Source organism: Thermobia domestica, chromosome 14 (assembly GCF_964235325.1).
Source record: "Thermobia domestica chromosome 14, izTheDome1.hap1.1, whole genome shotgun sequence".
Classification (NCBI taxonomy): domain Eukaryota; kingdom Metazoa; phylum Arthropoda; class Insecta; order Zygentoma; family Lepismatidae; genus Thermobia; species Thermobia domestica.
In genome coordinates, this window is record NC_137467.1 from 14,311,258 (window position 1) to 14,333,720 (window position 22,463).

Genomic DNA, 22,463 nt, shown 5'->3' on the forward strand with positions numbered 1-22,463 from the left:
TTTTGTATTAATACCATTTACATTTTGATAGAACAAGTGCAAGGTACTCATATTTTGGTTTAAGCTAATAAGAAAGACAAATTTATTTACCTGACTTTTCTTCCTTTTCGTTCAATAATAATAATAATAATAATAATAATAATAATAATAATAATAATAATAATAATAATAATAATAATAATAATAATAATAATAAAAGTACAATATTTATATGTGTAACAAAAACAAGTAGTGACTGATTAAATAGAAAACCAAGATTTAAATGCAGTAATTGGTAATTTCTTTTTAAAGAAAGCGTATAGTTAATATTTGGAACACGACTTGGCAGCAATAGAGTAGGAATGTATCAGTGCTGGCAACAGTTGGTTACTTATGAATTGAAAACATGGCTTCGGAGTACAAGTGAGTATTTGCTTTAAAGTCGTATAATTCATGGTTATTTTAAGGAAAAGTATCCATTATTAAAGCTAATTTGAGATGGACATACTAATTAGATCCATAATCGTAATTATAGTGAATGTGCATTAAGTAGAGTAAAGTACCTAATATTAGTACAAGGGTAAACAATTGTTTTGTTAGTCATACATAGTTCGGTTTTTTTTTTTTTTTTTTTTTAAAGAGTTGAAAATATTATTGCATTGTAACCATCTTAGTGACAAAATCGATTTTGCTTTAAAGCTGCCAGTCTAATTATTATAATCCAAAAAGATTGAATAAATTCACACAAACAATTGATTCATTAGAAACCAGCGTTCAAAGGAACGGAACGGCGCAGATTGGGAATATGAGGCCAAGTAGATAGTATTACACATACCCAGAATTTTTGTTTAAATTTAGTAGACCTACCTTCAGAGTTGTATTTAATAGCTAACTTATTTATTGTGGAAGATCTTTCGGCTAAGGTTCTGGTGATAGCCCACTGTGATTGGAAGAACATAAAGCTGTTTTAACGTTATTTTTCTAATTACGTATGGTTACGTTAGGAGAAGGTTCTAGATTACTGGTCCCCCATGTAGGTTAGTAGATGGGTGGGTTTCTTTCTATACTAAAGTTTATACATTTAATTTACACAGTAGTGCCGAGCGAGCGATAGAGAGTGAAGGCGGGTTAGATCCCCGCAGGGCACGTTGTTTTCTGTCTTTATTACCGCTCAATGGGAAGGGGGACCAGTAATCTAGAACCTTGCCTTCTGTTAGTATACACTACTCACAATTAATCCTCTTTCATTTCTCTACTTCAGTTGTATGTATTTCGCAAACACTTGTTAATTTCCTGCTTTATTTACTCTTCTTCTGAGATAATTTTGGAAGTGGAAAGTCAAAATCAGGTTAAAAAAAAAAAAACACCATGTTTACAGTACGAATGAATTGTTTACGTAAAGGGAATTAGTAAGTATTAACATAACATAACCTAGCCTAAACCATCAAAAACAGACAGTATAGGAAGAAAAGGCAAATTTTAAGCAAAGAATTACGGCCTCCCAAATCCAAAAATTCTAACCAAAAAAATTCTGTTCCTTCTGATGAAGTATGCATTGATATTGCATTATTGCGCAAAGGTAATACCTTTCCACAGTTTAATGTTGCAGAGTCTTGTCATATCCAGAAATAAGAACAATGTTTCAATGGAATTATAAACGTTTTCTTACCTTATCACTGTGAGTGAAGAGTTGCATTAATAGATGCAGATTGATATTGGAACAAGTAAGTATAAATATGGCGTATGGATATATGGCATAAAGCAAGAACTATCTTAAAAACACTAACCAACTTACGCTAGGTAGACACTAAAAGAACGAATGCTAACCGACTCAGGGAAGGAACGCAGTAGGGAGCCTTACGGGGTGCAGGCATGTCAGGACGCTGGGTATACGTATAAACTAGGGATGGCCAGAACCGGTCCCTAGTTTGGAACCGGATCTCCAAGAACCGGAACTTTGTGGCCATTCCTAGGAAACTTGGATATTAGAAATATACTTCATATTCTATAAAAAACACAGGTCTTGCGTATGGCACATCTTTGCGCCCTTCAATGAGTACTTTTTAGACTGTCTTCACATAACATTTCACTTCATCATGTCTTCCGTATAGAGTACTAGGCCTACGTGGTAAGGAGAACGTTTTACACATTATATTTCTACATTATTATTCATGTAAGAGGTAAGATCCCGATATATTTTGTTTACTTGAACAATGATATTGTGAAATAAATTCTTATATTTTTTCCGGGCATTTTACAATTTTGTGTGTCCCGACATAGAATAACAAAGGAACGATACGTTGTGGGTCACTGTAGATAGTTGCTAGAATCAATCGGCACCTTTTTCCCCCCCTGTTGCATCACACACTTCCTAAGTTAGTTACGAAGACAGAGAATTTTCAGCGTCGACACATTATGCTCTATTGTCGGGTTAGCTAATATAACATCATTATGCGCCTTCACATAGTCCAAGATAAAACTTCATTCTTTTCCGTAATTAGTCACCGTACAATGATTATCTTTATTACATTTTTTTCTTTAATGCTTACATTTTGTATAATTCACTCAATTTCCCCGTAAATTTTGTAATTTTGGGGGATCTATCTGCGAAACTTAACCTGTCTTTCTTTGTGATTTCGAGCGTGCATATAGATTCCTTGCTATCCCACTGTATTCCTGCTTCAAGTATGTATTCAGCCACAGAGTCCGAAAAATATCACTCATACACAATTAGTTTAGTTAGGCTAAAACTTAGTTAGTTCATCTTGAGTTGTTGGAAAATAAAATATAAAGAATACATTAAATCTCTCCAGAGAAAATTATTGGCAAGGCTCCAAGTTTTATAGTAAAAAGAGAAAAGATTAAAAAAAAAAAAAGAAAAGAAAAGATTTACTTTACTAAGTTCGTATCATAGCCTAAAATTCTAATAGAACTCTTCACTTTATTAAAAATTAATTTTTTGTATTCATTTCTTAAGAAAAAGCAGAAAAACTCTCAACAACTGAAACAATTTATATCAAAGCTTAAAATCTTAAAATATGTATACGTATGTTAAATACGTAACTTTGATAACTTTTGAAAAAAAAAAATAAAAATACTTAAAGTGATCAAGAATATGCCTTGCTAGATCTAATTAGTCAAAAAATGCAAAAGTTTGCAAAATTATTATTATTATTTTTTTTTTTAAGGGTGAGGTACTTGCTTATTCTCATTCATTCTAATTGTAATTTTGTCCTTGTTTCAGGATAATTCATCCAGTGAAATACTACAGAGATTATTTGGTAAGTATTTATCGAAATGTAGTAATGTTTTTGTAAGATATTAGTATTATTTTTGTATGCTGTCAATTTTAATTGTTTGTTTGTTTAGAATAAATGGTGTTTTTGTTTGTACATTACTACTGAGATTTACAATAAAAGAAACATATATGTTTATTTCAAAGTAGTGTCTTTCTGTGGTACTACATCTGTCCCAACAATTCATAAGGCTGTAATTTCGTGCATTCCCATTCTACAATTTTCTTCCATAATCATTCATTCCGTCTGTTTCTTTTAAGTTTTAATCCTAAAGCGCATAACCATGCGACGTTGAACTAAACACTTTTATTTTCGTTTCATTCCGTACGCTTATTATATTTAAAGTAAGGGCTGCGGTGTCTCAATGCTACAGGGTTCAACTCTGGTGCATGGGGTCCTTAGTTTGATCCCAGCTCGCGCCAAGTGAGCTTTGTGGTGGACAAACACCGTGTGCATGCGTTTTCTCGGGGTTCTCCCGTTTCCTCCCAGTGCATTCCACTATTTCCTTCATTTCTCATCATAGTCAGCATAACCGTGGGACGTAATAAGACCTAAAGATTTCATATATATATATATATATATATATCGGGTGTTCTAAAAATGGCGCTGACACAACAGAACGCTGTTCTTCAGGTCAAAATAAAGCGAAAATGCTATATAAAAATATACCCTTCTGGGCCTCCTTCAACCGCAATGGGGAATCAAAATTGCACTATGTGGCAACGTCGCAGATTAACTTGGAATCATAGCATTGCTCTACGAATTCATCAAACAGTTACACCGATTCTGAGCTAGCGTCAACGTCTATCAACTTCAACTGCCATCCGGTAACGAATCGATGTAACTATTTGATGATTGTTAGATCCTCTCTGAAGTTTTTTTTTTATCTGCGACGTTGCCACATCGTTTAATTCATGTCTTCAGACGAGGACCCGAAAGGTATATATATTTTTCGACTTATTTTGACGTGTAGAATAATGCTCTATAGTCTGTGGGCTCCACTTTTAGAGCATCCGATATATATATATATATATATATATATATATATATATATATATATATATATATATATATATAAAAAGATGCAGGAAATAGGAGTGAATTCAAGTATTTATTTACTATCAGTTGTGAGTAATATTCTTAACTCAAGCCGGTAAAATGTACCAAAAGTTTATGGTAGAAGCAAATAAGAAAGCTTAGCGTGCCATTTTTGTGCGTTCTCCATTTCATCTCATGAAGTTAGTGGCTTTCCTTATAGTTTTTATATGAAGATTAAGAACCAAAAAGTTGGTCTGAAACTCCCTCCCTTCGATAAGATGCTGATGTATTTCAAAGAAGAAGTATGAATATTATGTTCTGCACTTGAAAGCAGAATGAGATCAAAATACTTTTGCAGATTTAAATGAATGTGATGTAAATGGTTCATAACATGGTTAGCATGAAGGTGATTAATTTCGCATCCAGAAAGTAATCGCTAAAATAACGGCTACTTTTGGGCCCTTGAGTGGTTTTCTCTGTAGATCAATCCGCGATGCAATGGTAGCACATATTAAACTCCAGGTCAAATCGTAAGTGCTTCTTCTCATATAATGTTATTGATGAGTACGTGTGACTCCAAGCCATGAGCTTTATTGCATATATTATTAACTAATGTACGAAATAGCGCTTCATGCCACTTGTATAATGCTTTATGTTTATTATTTCTTTACAGTCTCACAATGTAAGACCAGATGGCAGAGGGTTAATGAAATTTCGCCCTGTGGCGATTAATGTCCGCTCGATAAGCACTGCAGAGGGTTCTGCATTAGTGAAGATCGGGAATTCCACAGTATGTTGTGGGGTAAAAGCGGTAAGTAATTTGATAATTAAAAGGTAGTTATATTCAACACATACGGGCAGAGCATATACAAAAGATTGCTCGATTTATATCTGACTGATTTTTAAAGCGTACTCATCTAACGACAATTCTCTCGCCATCATTATAAAGTATCGCCTGACATCGAAATTTTCATTAAAGTAAATTCCGGTGAAACACGGAGAAGAGAAGTTTCTCCAATTCTTTCCTGCAAGTTTTCCAGGGTACGCAGACGCTGATGTTTCAGATGTCTTTTCAATCCGGCAGGCCAATCCGTTAGACTGGTATCAAGGGTCTTCACCGAAATGCCTTGAACAAGGAATGACACAAATTCCTAATTCCCTGATAAAAACGCAGAGATGTTCTGGTGGTATGACATGAAGCCTCGCTACCTGGTTGGCGTCCGCACCATTCAATTGCAGAGTGTCCATCCTAAAGATATGTGTCATAGTGGATTCCTGGAAGTAACTTGTATAATCTACCTTGCGTATCAGCAACTTCTCACATAACTGAATCACGTAATAAAGTTGCAGCAGCCCTTGACATCGCTATCACCCTAATGTGACCACCAATCACAGTGAGATAGATAGATGTTTGCTTCGTTCATTTGACGGCATTCTGCCATTTGGGCTGTGCGTGATGCTTTTCACACAGTTTTCTGCAGTTCCTTTATCGTTCTGCAATGTGGTGCGGGTGCAAGTGGTGTACACGAGTCTTATAAATGTACCTCAGTTAGAGCCGCGTACGGGAGAATGTCTACATAGTTGTAGATGCCAAATTAATCGATTGTCCATCGCACATTTGGTCATTGGATTTTTCTGGTAGGCCAATCGGCAGATCTTCTGCAGCACATTTTTTGGAACTCTTTTCCTGGTGCTTTTCGTAGGCGACTTTATCGCTAGGGACTCTTAGTTTGTAAAACGGGCCACAATAGCTTTCCCAATAGTTACCCTGAGTGTGAACTTATTCTTCCAACACTGTTTCACTACGTTGTATGTGGGAAAAACTAGCATTGAAAAGGGTCATCGCATAAAATCAAACCATTTGGCATAACAGCCCTTTATGCGCCTGAGCCGTTCACATATTCTTCCGAGTAACGGTTTAATTTAGGTGCAATTTAACAACGTCCACCTACAATTTCAAATATACTGCTACTCACAACTGTAGATGCGTCATTCTAATGTAATTCCCCGGATGGCAGTTTATAACAGAAGCATTTGTGGACATTGATGCGGTCCTTAGCTTGTGTCAAAGTGTTTCGGATAGGGTAGATGCGTGTTCTAGTAATGTTGATGGAGTATGTTACGAAATTCTAAAGGATTAAACAGAATTTAATGTCTAATTTAAGTGTTTAACTACTTAATGCCAATATCTGTACTCTTATCATTATTCAGTCATATACTGTACACGTACTTATTATATGTATTTATCGTTTCCTGTAGATATCCATGAGCAATTTAACATAAGTGAACTGACAATACAAAAGCCTTATGCCTAATAACACAACTTAAATCCTGTGTATTAGTACTCCCAATAATATATTTGTATCTTCCTTAATAAACTTGTAGAGCCCATTTGTTCTAAACTGAATCCATCACATTAATTATGCAGCTTTTCTATCGATACTTCTGCTGAACTCGTAATGTCCCATCAATAATCACATACTAACCATTTAACAACAGACTTTACTACCTATATATATATATATCACAATCAGTAACGTTCTTTGTCCATAAATTATTCCTCGACACTACTTAGCTACTATATATCTACTTGTGGGTCACACGGTATATATATGGAACTTTATTTAATCTCCTTCAAAGTACTGACCTTGGCTAGCAAAGCACTTATCCATGACTGTAAGCATTTCTGGAAGGGAGTTCAGCTGCTCTGTCGTGGCCCTCTTAGGGAAGAGCCAGAAGTCGTGTCATGTTATATCTGGAGAGTACGGTGGATGTGGACAGACAGGAATATGTTTTTAAGGTTAATGGACGTTCCAAACGTTGCTCGTCTTCTACCGACTCATTTACGCTTTTAAATCGCTCATTGCACTTGTAAGTAGTTTTCAGTCAGAGCATTATCGCCATATACCAACATTTCATGGTTTTTTTTTTTTTTTTTCAACTTGAAACAGAACTTAATGTTGTTCACGGGTTCGAAATCCATGATGCGCGACAAACACGGTAAACTTAATCTCACTCTAGCGGCTCTGGACGTTGACTGACAAGTCAGAACGTGTTCCAACTTGACGCTGCCTGTCTCAATGGATCAGGCTATCGGACAAGTTACATCCAATGGTTGGAGCGTCATCAGTTGCTGCTATTAAAAAAAAAAAAAAAAAAAAAAAAAAATCATTCACCGCATTTTTTGATCACACATAGTATATCGTATCGGTAAAACGTTTTGAAGTTTTTCGCTACAAGCGAAGGAAAGTAAACTTCATAGGGTTTCAGAGTACTGTGTACAAGAAATTTTGTATTTCTTTCTTCTTCTTCTTCTCCTCCTCCTCCTCATTCTTCTTCTTCTTCTTCTTCTTCTTCTTCTTATTATTATTATTATTATTATTACAGTGGAGTCTCGTTAATTCGAACTTGGATAATTCGAAATATTGGCTAATTCGAACAGAAGTCCATTCCCCTTGAAAACTGTATTGAAAACAATAGTAAAAAATCGTGGATAAATCGAACTTTTGAACCTATGTTTTGGATAATTCGAAGTAAATACATAAATACATTTGAAAATTTTTAAGGTTGGACAGATGTAAACAGAGAAATATAGTTTTAACGTGTTTTCAGTTATCCAGATGCAGCCATAGGGAAGAGTAATACAAAAGATAAATAGAAAAATCTATGTAATGATAAAGATGAAGGTGAGTTGGGGAAGAAGTAAAGATAGAGAACGTGTGCCAATCTCATCTTGTTTCAGAATTGGTTGAAAATTTAATATGAATTATTGATAAAGACAACCAGATGTTATTAATATCGTATTCCACGCAATACATGAAATTCTAGATTTATTGACCGTACAAAAACAATCAAATTTAAGCAAATGAAGTTTACGACTTCTTAAAAGTGAGAACAGAATATTCAAATTGTTACTGGTGTGTAATTGTTTGGGCTATTCAATGTATGTTGTAGTGTTGTACGTAAATATAATTTCCATTGTACATGTAGTTTGAATTAGGTGGAGTCAATGTCGTTTGTTAGTTTGCGGTATTCGATCACACAAATAATAACCTGCTTTAAAGATATAGTCTACACCATATGAATATGTTTTTGATGCACAGTACTTTGGTTTGTTTGTTGTTATATATGTGAAAATAAATGTTGTTGGATAATTCGAAGTTTTTTCGTGTTCCCTTGGACTTCGAATTAAAAAGAGTCCACTGTATTATTATTATAATTATTATTATTTTACAGGAATTAGCAACCCCCAAGCCAGAGGAACCTGATTTAGGCTTTGTCATTCCTAATGTGGATTTGACTCCGCTATGTTCATCCCGATTTAAGCCCGGACCTCCAGGAGACCAAGCGCAAGTTTGTAATCAGTTCATGGCCGACGTGATCGCGAACACTAGCATTCTGAATAACAAAGAGTTGTGTATTGCGTCAGATAAGCTAGCCTGGGTGTTATATTGTGATATCGTTTGCTTGGATTACGATGGGAGTGTCTTGGATGCGAGTGTAATGGCTTTAGTTGCAGCCTTAAAATCAGGTATTTTATTATTATTATCATTATTATTATTATCATCATCATATCTTGTTGTTTTCGTCTGCAGGATGATGCATACAAATGTGTACAGTATAATAAATCTTTGTTTTTCGCGGCAGATACAATAGTCGGTTCCGGAATAATTGATCTGCATACGACAACCGCTTGTCGCCTTGAAACTAGTAACGTAATCTCATTTGGATGAGAAAATATTTACAATTTCCATAGCTTAGGACAATAGTCTTGAAACTTATGAAACTTCTGAGCTAGCCTACCGTACCGTTTTTAAATCCTACTGTGAGCTACCAACAATAGAACTAACAACTTTATTTTAAAAAGTTTTACATTTGTTTATTGCCCATAAACTTATATTTCTAGTAAGTATGAAATCAAAAGTTTTACATTTGTTTATTGCCTATAAACTTACATTTCTAGTAAGTATGAAATCAAAAGTTTTACATTTGTTTATTGCCTATAAACTTATATTTCTAGTAAGTATGAAATCAAAAGTTTTACATTTGTTTATTGCCTATAAACTTATATTTCTAGTACAGTAAATATGAAATCAGACTATCCAAGTTAGCAAATGTCTGATATAACTAACTAACTAACTCTATGACCTATGGAACCCAAAGGTTCAATGCCGTGCTCACAAAAGCTCTCCACTGACTTCTATCCTTAGTCAATTGGATCCAGTTTCTACTTTGTATTCCTCTCTCTGCGAGATCCATCTTAATATTGTCCTCCCATCTGCGCCTAGGTCTTCCTAATGGTCGTTTTCCGATTGGTCTTCCAGTCAAGACTTTGAAACCGTTTCTATTTTCTTCCATCCTAGCTACATGACCCGCCCACCTAAGTCTCCTAGACTTGATGACCCTAACAATGTTTGGTAAACCATATAAATTATGTAGTTCCTCGTTATGAAGTTTCCGCCATTCCCCATTCCCGTTCCTCTTGGGTCCGAATATTCGTCTCAGGATCTTGTTTTCAAATACTTTTAGTCTATGTTCTTCTTCCAGAGTAAGCGACCGTGTTTCGCAAGCATATAGAACAACAGACATGATTATCGTTTTATATATTTTAAGCTTCAAATTCCTCGACAGAATTCGCGACGACAAGAGATTTTGAACTGAATAATAACACGAATTCCCTGCTTTTAGTTGATATTTAATTTCTTCGTTAATATGATTTTCCTCTGTTAATATTGATCCTAGATATTTAAAAGTGCAAATGTCTAATATACACACGAAAAACATAACGTTCACAACCCCACGCATATACAATCAATTTAGAGATGAGGCTGACAATTGCAGTTGAGCGGGAGAAAAAAGCAGTTGTTGTCAGCGCCCCCTGTCGTTACCGTCAGTTCAGTGGAGGAATCAAGGTTAGCCAACCGGTGCATTAACGCGATCTACTGAAAATGTTCCCGCGAACTACTAATAGCTCGCGATCGACGGTTTGGCGATCACTAACGTAGGAATTGTAATTATTTCGTGGTTTTAGAGAACTTGAGAAAATATGAATTAAAAGATTATTAGAATTTTTCTGTATGTATTGAATATAATAAGAACAGAAATAGTTGTATGAAATAGAACATTTATTCTACAAACACGTGAAAATATACTAGTCACTATGTATATTTCAAAATAATTTTGAATCCTTGTACTTCCTTATACCTTATAAATTGAAATGTTTTGATAGATTATAAAACTTCAAAAATTCGTTTTCAGCTATTTTAAAGTTGCCAGAAAGTAGCACACGATATATTCGAGTTTGTTCAAACATTGTATTCATCCTTCTCCTTCTTCTTCTGTTAATATTCAAGGATTTTGTCATTCCGTCTGGTGAATAGTAAAATAGTATTTTCCTAAGAATGTTCTTTTTTTTTTAATGAAATTTATCGCAGACAGGGGCGCCTGAAGAAAATTTTTCTAGGGGCGGCATCTCCATGGATGCTATATTACATCTGGTATTTCTGATATTTAATATACATGGTTTGCTATTTTACGCATACATTTTCGTGAGCCAGTGGGGGGCCGGTTCCTCTTGCTGCCACCTTCGGGCTCCCATGATCGCAGACCATATAATTTAATTATGTATTAGGATAAATTAACCCTTATTGCCAACCAGTTTCAAACCCAAACAATGACATTGAGAAAACTAAAAGAAAATTATGCCATATCGTAGTAAGAATACAGAAAAAGAAAATTACTGAAGTTGAAAATGAAATGAAATCTTTGAGTTTTACGTCCCACGCTTATGCCGGTTAGGCTAAAGGAGACGGTGATGATGAGTAATGAATGAAATGGTGGAATGAATAAAGTGGGAGGAAACGGGAGAACCCAGAGAAAACCCACGCACACGGTGTTTGTCCACCACAAAGTTCACTTGGCGGAGGCTGGAATCGAACACGGGACCCCAAGCACCAGAGGTAAACGCTCTACCACTGAGCCACCGCGGCCCCTACTGAAGTTCACATAGCATATAGTTTTGTTATTGCATTATTCATATGAGGACCCACCACACTTCACTTTAAACCAATAATTCTTCACGGATTACAAGCTCAGACATGCAAAGTCGCAAGTAAAGTACATGCCATATTTCATCAAAACAGGATAAATTTTACGAAAGTTATAGTAGTACAAACAGTACAAAAGATGGGCAAACACACAAATGCATGTCATTGCTTGTTGCGAAATCTAGAAAGAAAATCAGTAAGATCTTGGAAAACTTGAGGAAGGGGTGTAAAGAATATGGAATGAAAATAATCGTTAGAAAGACAGAAGCTATGGTGATTGTAACGAAGTGATCTTGTGTCAAATATTGAAGTAGGAGATGATAAAATAGAACAGGTGATTAACGTTTTGGTTCATGGATGGTATTATTAATGATATGAAGCAGGGTTGGCTGGTTTAAACCAGCAGTTAAAAAAAAAGAAAGAAAAAAAAAGAAAAACTGGTTTAAACCAAAGAGAGAGAGAGAAAAAAAAAAACGAAAAATGCTTTAAATCGTGTGAAGTTCATGGTGACGTTTCCACATATCAAACCATCTGCATTAGTTTTATCTCCTTTTCACCTTTTAATCAAGGTGTCCCATGTTCAATTCTCGGTCGAACCATAACCCTTCTTTCATGTGTAAACCAAGTAGCGGTTTGGATGTCACTTTAAAGCGAAAGTCTTCTTTATAACCTCGGTATTACATAAAGATGTTAAGCCTAAACATACGAAACGAAGCCAAATTGTCTGTTTTTGCTTGCCTGAATGCTTGTTGGTTTATAAAGAAGCAAAGGTTGCCTAAATGTATTGATAGACACTGGCAAAATTTATCGACTGTAATATGCCATTACAGTCTAATGATATTATGTTCTTAATAGGAGGGTGCTCGAAATTTTTTTTGCACCGACTGTACCTGACGTTTAACAAAAAATTTCTGGCTGTTCATATAATTCGTAATATTGTTCATTATTCTATTTCAAATTAACATGGAAAAACTGTAAAAAATTTCATTGGGAATTATAGTTTTGTGAATCAATATCTTTATTTATATTTTAAATTAGTTATAAGTCTTGTATGTGGATGTGTAGATGGATTATTACAATTCTTACGGTGTCAGTGCTATCCGAAAATATAGATCCACTATTGGACGGAACTTTCCAGATCAAATAACCAATCTAAAATTCGACAGAATTTTCTGGACCACCCTTCACCTCTCTTTTAGATACCTAGGTCCTTCTAAAATCTAGTTTGATCCAGATTTTACCAAATTTTATTCGTTTCAAAGCCCCACCGCCAAAATGCTTAGTTTTGATTGGATGATAAACCCACGCTACGATATTAGGGCGCAATTATTCCATTCCATGCCGGAACGTCTCGCTGAAGACACTAGATTTGGATCGTCTAGCTCAAAAAGTTGAAAAAGGAGTAGAAAAGCTGCAACCAAGGTAACATTTGGATTTTATTAACACCTAAAATCGTTGGAAGTCTCTAGGAGCCAAAAAACTGTTAAATTTCATAGTCAAAACTGGACTAAAAAAGGCTGAAATAGTAAGGGCAATATACTGACGCCATGATTTCATCTGCCGATCGATATGGACAGGATTCAGAAGTGGTGTGATTTCTGTTTTCTTTTCTAAAACCGGTTCTGAAGATCAGTGTTTCCCATCATATTTCCACCTTCCAATTTTCCTGCTAATTGAGGGTTACAAGACCTGTCCATATAGAGATTTGTTTATGTAGGTAGCGAGTGATTTTTTTTTTTTAACATACATGGCGGTATTTAATTTTGTTGTAGTTAGAATAGTAATCACAATGTACGTGTAAATTTACAATAAGGGCTCCTATCTGACTCCCAAATTGGGAGTACGGCTTCCAGCGGGATGAGTTGAACATGTAGTTTGTTCCGGGTTCCTGCCCCTTCAGGGCAGGGGTCCTATTGTTAGCTAATACTCCGATATGTCCCCTCAGGGCATTGATTAAACACTTAAGAATGTGATTTAGTAAATATAAGGGCCAGTTGGCCCTGTTCCTTTCTTTCCTTTTCCTTTCGAGCCGATTTAAAATGGTAAAATATGAATGTTTCCTGTGTATATTTATTAGTATAACATGTATTAATGATAGTGATGATTGGTGTGTAGTGGCATGTATGTGTATATTTGTAATGTAGTAGTAGTAATTGTGGTAGTTAAGTGATGAAAGAGTGTGTGAGATAATTAAATATGGACAGTGTAGTATTTACTATGCGATAAATTCTTTATTATTCCGTCATTAAGTGAACTCATACACAATATTTAAAAGTGAACGTAATATAGTATAATAATTCCGTGTACAAGGTCACATTCAGTTGTTCAAGGGTTGATTATATCGTCGCTAGCCCTAGTGTCAAAAGTCAGTACTAACCGCCATTCTTCTGTCGAGGTGCTTAGTGATTTAGATTTCATGAAATTGACCTTTCTTTCCGAAATAAAACCTAGAAGGTATAATTCACAGCCCATATGAATGTACAGTTAGGTCAAGTGACCCAAAATTAATATATTCTGAAAATTTCAACATTCTGCCTAGTCTAGAAATCGAGATATTTAAATAAATAAACAATACGTAAATTTTTAACAGAAGTCGGGCGATATGATGCTAGTTCTTCGCTTTGGAATTATATTAGATGTTCATTTTTCTTCGTGGCTGCAGAAGCTCATTGTTGCTGCAGAATTTTATAAACATTAAATATTATCGCGGATAATTCTATTTTCAGTGAACATACGTAGGATTTTTTTTTTTCGTTCTAAATAAAGCTACCAGGTATTACATAGAATTGTGTGTGTGTGAAAGAGTCTTGAGTTCGAGTGAGGTTGTCGTGCGGTGATCGGAATGGGAAATGTTTGTAGTGACTATAGATTTTAAAGTATTATGATGAAATGTGTAAATAGGCTGGGCGTAGATAGAGGAAACAGGGTGTTTGTAGAATATAGCGTCGTGGCAAATGAATATTAATGTGAATATGAATATAAAGTGTATGAATATTGTAGTAAATGAATATAGAAGATAGAACGCCCATATAGTTAAATATATAGTAGCCCAGTGAATACTTCGCCGTGTGTTGATATATAGATATTGAATAGATACGTGTAGCTACAAACATCTCAAGTTCTGACCCCTGCACCATGATATCACGCGGACCGGAGGGCAATATATAGTCGGACTATAGTAATACTTTGTAGTTTAATGTGTTATAGTAATAATCAACCATAGTAATACCATCTGATAGAATGGGTAGCACCATATAATCGCTGACTAGACATATTGAATAATAAATTATGAAAAGACAGTAGCAGTTATACAACAGGGCTTAGTGAATTATATTTTCTGGTCGGTTTTTAAAATAGAATATCCTGCTCCGTGAGATTTTTTTTTTCCTTCACGTTACCTACTCGGGCTAGCTTACAATGTTCATGGAGGCGACAGCTCTGACAGGGTTACAGAATCAAAACAATTAATTATTGAAATTTATTCGCGTACCCGGATGTCGACCCCTAGTCCCTTTAAGTATTTTCATTTCTTTTCTTAGTTTAATTAGACGAGGGAAATTAACGACATCCCAGACTGTGGCGTGTCTGCGCAGGGTAGCTATCGGTGAGGTTTGGCATAGAAATCACCGATCCAAAATTCAGTTTATTTAATTTTTTTTTATTTTGGCAAATCATTAGTTAGGGATATCTTAGCTAATACTTCTATTCTAGTTTCATTACTGTCCTCGAACCTTCTTAGTTTTTCTAAGGGGTCGAATATTTTTTTTTTTTTACTTAGAGATTTCAAAATTGGGGACGCAGTTACCTGGTCCCTTCTCCCTCTCCTTTTATCCTGCTGGTCTGGGCCGGATACGGGGATCGGATTTCAATCTTACAAGCAAACTCTTGTCGGATTGGGATCTGATGGACACAGAACTTGCATCCTTGGCAGCAGGGCGCCCCTTGAGTCTACGTATTTGAGTAGACCACCCCTTTTGGCATGTTAAGAATATTTTGGCTATGGATTTTGTTGAGAGCGAAATTCGACTTCTATCTTTGTAGCGTTAGTTATTTCTCACTTAAGTCTTTGGCGCCCCTATTCTTCGTCTTCCTTCTTCTCTATCTCTCTCTCTGTCTTCATTTCTTCAAGTTTTTTTTTTCAAATTTTCAACCTTCCCCCCCCCCAAGATTTTGAACTTGTTGTTTACGATTTATTTAACGTACAACTCTGATCTGAAATTACCAGCTGAGACGTTGCAAGACACGATTCATGGATGAAGTAGATAGTGATTGGGTCCTCCATCACATTTTGACCTATGGCCGAAATGAACAAAGACTTAGTATTTGACGACACTTCGATTACGTTCTTTCACCGTCGTTCGTCTTAAGTTTTTTTTTTTTTTTTTTTTTTTTTGTAATCCGTTGGTCACTTTCCTTTCTGTTTTGGTTTTCAATTACCTTGTAGTTAACCTGGGCCCAGAAATTGTACTTTGGTTTATCTAGTTATATCTTTAGAAATGCTCTGTGTTACGTGCCTGCCTCACAAAGTTTTTTTTTCATTATTTAAGCACGAATTGAATATATAAAAGTGAAAAAATTTATAGATGCGCGGTATCAGGTAGAAAAGCGATTTTCTTTTTCATATGTAATGTCGGAAGTCATTTGTTTTGGGACAATGTTTGCAACCTTGTAAAAAAATTTATTATTGGGGTGATTAATTTAAATGTGTGCGCATTTATTGAATATAAATATATATATATATAGAGAGAGAGAGAGAGAAATGAATACGTCGAAATGTATATGTACTTAATATGTGAATATGATTTTAAAGTAAAAGTATGATATTAAATGTATTACGAATATATGTAAGAGCGCTCGTGTCTGTCCCCCCTAAACGTGTATTGGTTGCTATAGTTTGCCAGTGAGTTTTCCGACGAATTTGAGAATGTAGATTTTGTTAAGAATACCGCCGTGCACTTAAGTAATTTTCCTTTTCTTTTGAATAAATGTAAATGGTACCTTATGTAATTATGTAATGGCATGTATTGAAAAGTAACGGCAGGTCTAAACGTAACCCACATCATAACGAATATTATCCCTGAACTACCAACCAAAAACCATTGTGGAAAGTGTACCTTGAATCCTTCTCACCTGCATATGTATCCTGTGACTTGACCAGTTTTTTTTTTATCCTCAATTTGAACCTTTATACTCCGTACACCTGCGGGAGATCGATTTAAAAATCCGAATTATATACACATATATACGAAAGTGATCCTAAGGAAAGGCCTCATGACATGTCCCAGTGTTGCATAAATAACTTAAAACTATTCAATTAATAAGTTTGGAAATGGACCGTCTAAGAGGAGAAACATCCTCTAGCGATAGTGATTTTTCGAAATCCCTGGATGGGTATAAAGCGTCGCAGTGTGCGATTGCAGATATAAACTGTTAAAAGTTATAAACCAAATATAGACGATAAATGGTTTTTGTAAACCGATAGTTAGATATATATATAGATATATAAATGACCACAAACTAAGTTAAATGGAGCGAAATGTTCTGGACACTACGAGTAGTGCGTGATTTGTGATTTGAACTCTCAAAATCATTAATATCTTATTACCCAATGTGAGGTAGAGACTCATATAAGATCTAATACACCTAAAAGTTTTTTTTTCTTTTCTTTCCTTTTTGTTCATATATTTTTTTTTTAGTGAAATAAGTGTCTTCTTTGCGTATGTCGCAAATCATAATTTGCTTTACCATGCCTAAGATATGATACATGTAAATAATTTTTTTTTCTTTCCATTTGTCAATATGATTGAATATATAAAAATTTACTAAAATATAACACTATGTACTCTATTAATATATAACCAAGAACTTGTGCTTTTAAGATTTTCCTTGTAATTATTTTTTCTTTTTTTTCACTATGAATGTAATAAACTATTTGTATCTTTGTAGTTAGTTGGTTTCCTTTAAATATATATACACTGTCCTGAGTGAGTGAGCGTGTGAATGCATGATAAATTTAATTTAAGTAATTTTAGTGATATCATTTGTCATATTAACATCTGTAATATATGTGTCATGTTTTAATATATGTGTTAAGGTAAATAACCTAGGTCATGAAGGACCGCTACTAATGGTTTAAATCGGCTCTAGGAGTGAAACAAAAATAGCAGGATGAGCCTAAATCCGACATCTTTCTTCTAGGAAGTCGAACCTTTTATTGATACGATACATAAATTTATATTGAGTTAATAAGTTTGTTTTTTTTTTTTTTTCTCTTGGCTAATTCATATGTGTGGTCGATCCTAGAGAACAGAGTTCAGATACTGGATGGTTATCAATCACTGGTTAGAATAACAGTACAAAGAATTAAATTTCACTTTTCTCATTTCCAGGTCTAGGTCTGGGCAACCCCACGATCGTGGTGCCTGGAGCTAGGTCTGGGTGGTATGAGGGAACATGTGTCTATTCCGAAGCATTCCAAAATTGATTAGTCGTTAATAACATTTAGAATGATTCGTCTTTCAACGACTTTTCCGACCTCTTACTATATTTCCGGAATTATCCAGTAATCTGTTTCTTATTAAAATACCCTATTTCTTTTTCTTTCTTCTTTACCTACCTCCTTCTTTTACCCTTCTACTTTCTTCTCTTTCTTTCCTATTTCTAAATGAAAGAAAACGGAGTCATGATTGAGAAAAGTCGCTATTGGCACGGTCAATAAGATGTTTCGATGAGTTTTCTTCGGGAGTCCGATATGGAATAATTAACAATAACAAAAGGTTTATTGGAAGTTACTTTATTGAAGAATAATCATGATTTCGATTAGTAGATGATGTTTCGTAAATCGTCCTCGTTAAAGAGAATTAATTTTAGCGACTCCTCTCCTCTACATTAGCTCTTTTATCTTCGTTTTTTTTTTTTTTTTTTTTTGTTTTCTTTCAATTTTGGCGACCGTTGACATCGGACAGTTACCATGGAAACAATTGTTTTCCCTGGTAACGAATCTGAAATTATTTATTAAACACTGTTTAGGATCGAGCACATATTGACTTGGCCACAAAAGGTGCATAATTAAAAAGTTATAGTGAGATTAAATAGTCGTAGTCATTGGCTGTTCTGCTATCTTTGTCTCTCTCTGTAGAAAGGGGGAAATGAAGGAATTTGCTAAAGTGACTTCTAAAATTTGAAAATGCTGGAAGTTGACCCAAGGAGGGAATTAGATAGGAGTTCCTTAATTTATGAATAGTACCTGATTAATAAGTATTGTTAGTCTATAAGTATATAATTGCATGTGTTTATATTGTGTCTTTTTGTATGGAAACTATGGCAACTAATAGGGAAGTAGTATCACATGAGAACGCGGAAGTCTCATGTACACAATGTACTTTAGAAAGTAATGAGAAAAGAGCTCGCGTCTCCCGTAGGCTAGTGAGGTGTCACGAATGTGGGCTGAAATGGATCCATTTCAGTTGTATTAATTTAGAGGATACTGCTGAAAATGCAGAAAAGGTCCGGGCTGGTGAAATAGTTAAATACTGCAAAGAATGTGAGGGGAAGCTCCACCAGTCGCGTGAACCCATGAGTTTATCCTCTGAAAAAGAAAATGAACATCCCGATTCGGACGGTGAGCGAGGGTATAGTACCCCGAAGAACCGAGGCCAAATATCTCCAGTGGAGATATCTGACCTCGATGATGATGAAAAAGATGGGGATCCAATTGGTGATAAACCCAAAGAAAAGCAAAGGAAGACTGTGTCATCTAATAATGACGCTCTCCTCCTTTCATTGCAACAAATGCTACAAAAAATAGATGAGAAAATAGATAATAATAGCCTGGAGATGAGACGTGAAATGAATGAAAATAGCCGGGAGATAAGACGCGAAATAAATGAAAAATTTGACACCTCGAAACGAGAAACCGAATCTCGATTCGAGGTATTAACCCAGAAAATCGACAACATATGTTTGGACTTTGCTTCCTCAATAACCACATTGAGGCAGCAAACGTCTACTGAAATTGATTTGGTCAGATGCGAGGCTCAACAGTCCCTAAAGCAATTTCAGCAGGAGACTGAGGGTAAATTAGAGCATGTAAATTCTGAAATTGAACAAATGGATACCAAATTGCATAAAATCAACAATAAATTAAAAACACAGCAGGCCGAAATTGATAGTTTAAAGTCAACCTTGTCAGACTTATCATTGGAAACCAAACGGGAAGTAACTGACCAGAAAATTTCGAAAATTCAAAACGAGATAGTAAATATTCAAAAAGAAATGACGAAATCTAGTCGCGAAAAATCAGAGGTAACCTATCCTTTCCCCGGTAGCGATTCCTCAGAAATATTACCCGCTATAACAACTACCCGTGGCGCAGGAAAAGAAAATTTAACGTCAGTTGATGCACGGGATATTGCGACGCACTACCCCATGCATCGGTCAGAACCAAAGTCGTGGTTCAATTCCAATAGTGCACCGAATCAGTCGAGTGTTGTGACGACTACGGTGACTAGCGTGAGTGCTCCCTCCTTACATGGAGGTATACAATCACATAGCGTGTTGCCGGGAAGAGGAGATGGGTGCCATTCTGAGTCGTTGTTCACGGGTGCGATTGGTCCGGGGATGGAGCCCAACATATTCAATACGACCAACAGAATCCCTTTCACTTACATGGGTAATTATAACACCGCTACGACGTCGTCGGTGGTAAATCCGGTGACGACTCCGATTGTGCAGGATAATATGTTAATTCCCAGTAACTATTCCCCTGCTTATGTTAGCATGAGTTCTAAAGTGTCCCTCCGGGATATTGAACGTTTTCCCACGTTTGATGGGAACATTGCGAACTGGTTACCTCGTGTTTTCCTGCTACCTAAAAGGTGAACTCACAATTTCCAGAATCTTAAACTTTTCAACTGTACTGAGGACAAAAAACGGGAACTTCTATCTCAATACCCAAAGTGAATGTTACACTGTCTCATTTGAGTGCATGAGTGTATGAGTGAGTAGTTAGTTTATTAGTATTAATACATGTTAATTCTATTCAACAAAATTTTGTTATTCAAACAATTTTTTTTTAACGACGCCGGGGAACTGTAATATGCCATTACAGTCTAATGATATTATGTTCTTAATAGGAGGGTGCTCGAAATTTTTTTTTGCACCGACTGTACCTGACGTTTAACAAAAAATTTCTGGCTGTTCATATAATTCGTAATATTGTTCATTATTCTATTTCAAATTAACATGGAAAAACTGTAAAAAATTTCATTGGGAATTATAGTTTTGTGAATCAATATCTTTATTTATATTTTAAATTAGTTATAAGTCTTGTATGTGGATGTGTAGATGGATTATTACAATTCTTACGGTGTCAGTGCTATCCGAAAATATAGATCCACTATTGGACGGAACTTTCCAGATCAAATAACCAATCTAAAATTCGACAGAATTTTCTGGACCACCCTTCACCTCTCTTTTAGATACCTAGGTCCTTCTAAAATCTAGTTTGATCCAGATTTTACCAAATTTTATTCGTTTCAAAGCCCCACCGCCAAAATGCTTAGTTTTGATTGGATGATAAACCCACGCTACGATATTAGGGCGCAATTATTCCATTCCATGCCGGAACGTCTCGCTGAAGACACTAGATTTGGATCGTCTAGCTCAAAAAGTTGAAAAAGGAGTAGAAAAGCTGCAACCAAGGTAACATTTGGATTTTATTAACACCTAAAATCGTTGGAAGTCTCTAGGAGCCAAAAAACTGTTAAATTTCATAGTCAAAACTGGACTAAAAAAGGCTGAAATAGTAAGGGCAATATACTGACGCCATGATTTCATCTGCCGATCGATATGGACAGGATTCAGAAGTGGTGTGATTTCTGTTTTCTTTTCTAAAACCGGTTCTGAAGATCAGTGTTTCCCATCATATTTCCACCTTCCAATTTTCCTGCTAATTGAGGGTTACAAGACCTGTCCATATAGAGATTTGTTTATGTAGGTAGCGAGTGATTTTTTTTTTTTTTTAACATACATGGCGGTATTTAATTTTGTTGTAGTTAGAATAGTAATCACAATGTACGTGTAAATTTACAATAAGGGCTCCTATCTGACTCCCAAATTGGGAGTACGGCTTCCAGCGGGATGAGTTGAACATGTAGTTTGTTCCGGGTTCCTGCCCCTTCAGGGCAGGGGTCCTATTGTTAGCTAATACTCCGATATGTCCCCTCAGGGCATTGATTAAACACTTAAGAATGTGATTTAGTAAATATAAGGGCCAGTTGGCCCTGTTCCTTTCTTTCCTTTTCCTTTCGAGCCGATTTAAAATGGTAAAATATGAATGTTTCCTGTGTATATTTATTAGTATAACATGTATTAATGATAGTGATGATTGGTGTGTAGTGGCATGTATGTGTATATTTGTAATGTAGTAGTAGTAATTGTGGTAGTTAAGTGATGAAAGAGTGTGTGAGATAATTAAATATGGACAGTGTAGTATTTACTATGCGATAAATTCTTTATTATTCCGTCATTAAGTGAACTCATACACAATATTTAAAAGTGAACGTAATATAGTATAATAATTCCGTGTACAAGGTCACATTCAGTTGTTCAAGGGTTGATTATATCGTCGCTAGCCCTAGTGTCAAAAGTCAGTACTAACCGCCATTCTTCTGTGCGATTGCAGATATAAACTGTTAAAAGTTATAAACCAAATATAGACGATAAATGGTTTTTGTAAACCGATAGTTAGATATATATATAGATATATAAATGACCACAAACTAAGTTAAATGGAGCGAAATGTTCTGGACACTACGAGTAGTGCGTGATTTGTGATTTGAACTCTCAAAATCATTAATATCTTATTACCCAATGTGAGGTAGAGACTCATATAAGATCTAATACACCTAAAAGTTTTTTTTTCTTTTCTTTCCTTTTTGTTCATATATATTTTTTTTTAGTGAAATAAGTGTCTTCTTTGCGTATGTCGCAAATCATAATTTGCTTTACCATGCCTAAGATATGATACATGTAAATAATTTTTTTTCTTTCCATTTGTCAATATGATTGAATATATAAAAATTTACTAAAATATAACACTATG

The 22,463-nt window shown here is 35.2% G+C and overlaps 1 protein-coding gene across 1 annotated transcript in view; it reads left to right on the top strand.

The window, feature by feature from the left end:
- The first annotated feature begins 310 nt into the window (after window positions 1-310).
- LOC145669533 (exosome complex component RRP43-like) overlaps window positions 311-22,463 on the top strand; it is a 32,793-nt gene continuing 10,640 nt past the window's right edge. Inside the window, exons 1-4 of the mRNA XM_081737719.1 lie at window positions 311-402; window positions 3,224-3,260; window positions 4,987-5,124; window positions 8,550-8,844. Coding sequence (XP_081593845.1) covers window positions 386-402; window positions 3,224-3,260; window positions 4,987-5,124; window positions 8,550-8,844 — 487 coding nt within the window. The 5' untranslated portion in view covers window positions 311-385. The remainder of the gene's footprint in view (window positions 403-3,223; window positions 3,261-4,986; window positions 5,125-8,549; window positions 8,845-22,463) is intronic.